We start from the raw sequence: 4142 nt of genomic DNA on the forward strand, positions 1-4142 counted from the left end.
GGATCCCATGCTATCCACACTGTGAAGTCCACCATCCATAGCTGAGCTCATTGTCTCTTCTCCCGCACAATCTGCTGTGATGTCCTCATCTTCCATCTTACAACCTGGAGATAAAGTCAGAGGATCCTTTGAGGGTTTCTCCATGGCGTGTCCTGGAAACATAGAAACACACGATGGAGAGATATGAGAGGGTTAGATGACTTCACTCAACATTCCATCTGGATCAGGAGGTCTGAGGGAGCAGATGTTCTATGGGGAGGCCCCAACCAGCCGGGACTCCTCCCCTCTTCAGTCAAAGGGCCTTTGGTCATCCTCCCAGATCACTTCTACATTTACACAGCCATGTCAGAAGAGGTGGAGCCAATAAGGACTGGGAGGAGCATTCTCTTCACCCAACCACAAGCCTAGGCACTGGATCATGTGACCTCTGAGGAACAAGAGGATCAAAGTTCAGAGTTGTAGCCCTTCACCATAGGACAGGTGACCACAGGCCTAGGCTTCTGGTGATGAGCAGCACTGGAGGGAGCTTGGAGAAGTATGTTCTCCTGGAAGAAGAGGAACCGACCTAAGAAAGGCCCAATCTGTGTCCTCATATCTGTGCTCCTGGAACTAGGAGTGACACCCAACCCAATACTGCCAGCTGAGCCCCAGGACGGGTATCAGTACAGGGAGGTGACCATTACCAACCTACTATTGGCTGATATCACTCAGATCCCGCCCTACTCTGGACCAATCAGTGTGCAGGAACAGAGCAGAGATAATAGAAGAATATATTATGGGTCACCTGTGCTGATCTCTGTAGGAGTGTCCTCCTCTTTGAGTGTCCTCATCATTCCATCCTCCTCCGTATGTTGCTGATCATCCCTCACATACGTCTCTTCTACGTCACCCTCAGCTTTCACCTTCATCAGATCTTCACCCTAAACCAACAGAACGGCAGAAAGTCTCATCTTGTAGAGTCCACACATCATCTCCACATGTCAGAGTCTTCAATCACTCAACTCCACCTACCTGATCATGGTGGGGGACGGCGAGATCTTCCTGTGTGGAATCCCGGGAATACAGAGGACGGGGACATCTCTCTGGTGGGTTCCTCTTACTAGGTGGCTCCATCATAATGTTCTTGTAGAGATCCTTGTGTCCTTCAGAAAGCTCCTTCATCACTCCATACTCCTCATCCTCCTCTTTATACTCTTCTTTCATATCATTATAGTTCCCGAGGTTTCCAATCTGAATATATAATAAAACATTAATTGTATCAAACACGCTTCTGTACAATCATCGTCATCAATATCACTGACACACACAATGATACCGTCACCACCCAGACACATCCCTTGTCTGTTCCTGGATCATGTCCCAGAATTCCCGGCACCACTCACCTCTCCTGTCAGCAGCTCAGCGATGTTCTTGGTGACTTCTAGAATCTTCTCCATGTTGGGTCTCTCAGGTCTTAAGGAGTCACATGGAGGCACTGTGATGGACAGATGATCACCTGACTTCAGAAGAGGAAAACTCTGGATGGAGAAACCAATAGGAAGATCATGTTAGAATCCCAGAATCCTCCTCACCTCTCCGGTCAGCTCTGTGTTGTATCGGTAGAGATAAGAGTGACGTCATGTGACTAGTGATGGTGGCACTTACTACTGAAGTCTATAGGAGGCGAATCCTGGAAAGAATTTCTCTCCATGTTTAAGGCTCATGGACAAGGGATTGTCATACAAGGGAGCTGGGCTCTGCTCTGGGGACATGTACCAATAACAACAATACTGTTCAGTGAGGAGATGACCTCCATTTTATGTGACTATGTAGAGTGACATGTATGCCTGTGTTGTAGGCCAGATATGAAGAGGGAGGGATGAGGCATTGTGTGATTCGGAAAGAAAAATTACATTAGATTATGTCTGAGACTCAAGAAGAAGAAGAATAAGGGGGAAGTGGAGGAAGATTAAGATAAAGAGGGGACATCAGCAATGCCGGCTGAACTCTGTGTGCTCAGTGTTGGGAGGAGGAAGATGGAGCCACCACTGCAACACACAACTCACGAACACGTCACTAAATCCATCCACTGATGTGTCCCTACAAAGGAGCTCTCCCTCACCAGACACGCTGACACTACGGATGATCTCCCACCCCTGCTTATAGTGAGGGGCGGGGTTATGGCTGATCTCCCACCCCCGCTTATAGTGAGGGGGGCGGAGTTATCCATTATTTGCTGGTTGACTGGTGACAGGGACAAAGGCTGCGCAGAGCATTATGGGTGAGCTCCAAACTTCATTAACTGCAAGTCCAAATAAAATAAAAAATCCTGGAAATTGAGATCAAATTTCAGTACAAACCGAATCCAAATCTCATCTCTAATACAAGAGACTGCTAAGGTGACACATCTCCAAAATGAAGGCAATGTTCCAACCCCATATTCGGGTAAAAGTTCTGACCCTGAAGGGGTTAATATAGACGTTTCCCCAACAATTTTTTTTTAACAAAGAATTTATTGAGTTTTTATCATAGCAACGAAGACAAAAACAATACAACAGCACAGGAAGGGCAATGTCCAAATTCATAGGTGTATACAATCAAGATGCGTAAGGCAGGGCACAAATCGGACAACAATACAACAGGTATCATGTACAGCAGATGAAGTACAGAGGTGGTATGAGCAGTGCATGGAAATATTACAACACCGATCGGTTGGAATGCCCAGAAACTAAAAAGGAAAACAAAAAGTCTTACACAGGGAGAGGAACACCCCTTCCTGTTCCAACATGACTGCGCACCAGTGCACAAAGCAAGGTCCATAAAGACATAGATGGGGGAGGGGGGGGGAGGAACGTGACTGGCCGCACACCTGTCCTGACCTCAACCCCATAGAACACCTTTGGGATGAATTAGAGCGGAGACTGCAAGCCCCTCCCCCAACATCAGTACCTGACCTCACAAATGGTCCAACATTCACATAGACACACTCCTAAACCTTGTGGTCGCCTTCCCAGAAGAGTTGAAGCTGTTATAGCGGCAAAGGGCGGAGCCAACCCAATACTGAACCCTACGGACTAAGACTGGGATGCCATTAAAGTTCATCTGCGTGTAAAGGTGTCCCAATACTTTTTGTAATATAGTGTAGATATGTGTGTAGTAGAATCTGCTGGAGATAAAAGACATCACAGTGTCTATGGAGGACGAGGAAGGACGTGACGGGGGGGGCAAATAATTAATAATATCTTATTACCTCCTCTGCTGCCAGTTCCAGCAATGTGTTCTTTATACGGCCTCGAAATTCACCTCACCCGGAACTTCCTGTCTCTATGTGACATCACTTCCCATCAGTACCTGACATCACTTCCTGTCTGTTCACCATAGAGACATCCTGTCTCGGTATAGGTGAGGTCACCACCTTGTGGAGCTCAGAGGAACTGCAGCCTCGAGAAGCGTCTCGTAGAGTGAACACGGCCTTGTCATTGTTGCCGAGTGTCCCGGATGGTCATCAGTCACGCCTAGACCCAGCTAGTCCACTCAGCTGCCAAGGCTGGGCTTTGGCAATGGGCAGACATGTGACCCCCTTCCATACTTATAACACCCCACAAAGCCCTGAGAATGAGGGAGATGATCTGAGAGAAGTCCCCATGGGATTCTTTTAGGTTTCTAACACATCCTCGGTGATCTATGAGCATGGGGAGTGTGATATCATTCCAGCAATAGATCATTTCACCATTCTGATTTGTGTCCCGGTCATATTTGCCCCTTAATGGTCTTTTCCTGTCCCGAGGAGCCTGTGACTTCAGAATATAGGAGCGGGATGATGTCACAGATATTCTCTTCATTTACTGATATTAGAGATATTTGATTCATTCCGTAGTCACCAGAGGAGACAGAAGTCCACAATGTGAATAGAAGGCTTGGACCTGGACATGGAGGTCCATGGAAGGACCTGAGACCCGCCCACTAGTGACCCCCTGACAGGTCATCCAGGCTTGTGTGCAAATCAGGATGGCCGGCCACTCGGTGTATATAATAATCCGGCCACTCAGTGTATATAATAATCTGGCCACTCGGTGTATACAATAATCCGGCCACTCGGTGTATATAATAATCCGGCCACTCGGTGTATATAATAATCCGGCCACTCGGTGTATATAATAATC

At 47.3% G+C, this 4142-nt stretch overlaps 1 protein-coding gene across 1 annotated transcript in view; it reads right to left on the reverse strand.

Annotated features, from left to right (window-relative positions):
- Positions 1-4142, reverse strand: part of LOC108804483 (gastrula zinc finger protein XlCGF57.1-like) — a 31053-nt gene that overhangs the window by 2938 nt on the left and 23973 nt on the right. Inside the window, exons 2-4 of the mRNA XM_018576258.1 lie at positions 1383-1517; positions 1012-1230; positions 785-920 (exon numbers count right to left, since the gene is read on the reverse strand). Coding sequence (XP_018431760.1) covers positions 785-920; positions 1012-1230; positions 1383-1517 — 490 coding nt within the window. The remainder of the gene's footprint in view (positions 1-784; positions 921-1011; positions 1231-1382; positions 1518-4142) is intronic.

This window comes from Nanorana parkeri, unplaced genomic scaffold (assembly GCF_000935625.1).
Source record: "Nanorana parkeri isolate BGI_ZX_2015 unplaced genomic scaffold, ASM93562v1 scaffold61, whole genome shotgun sequence".
NCBI lineage: Eukaryota > Metazoa > Chordata > Amphibia > Anura > Dicroglossidae > Nanorana > Nanorana parkeri.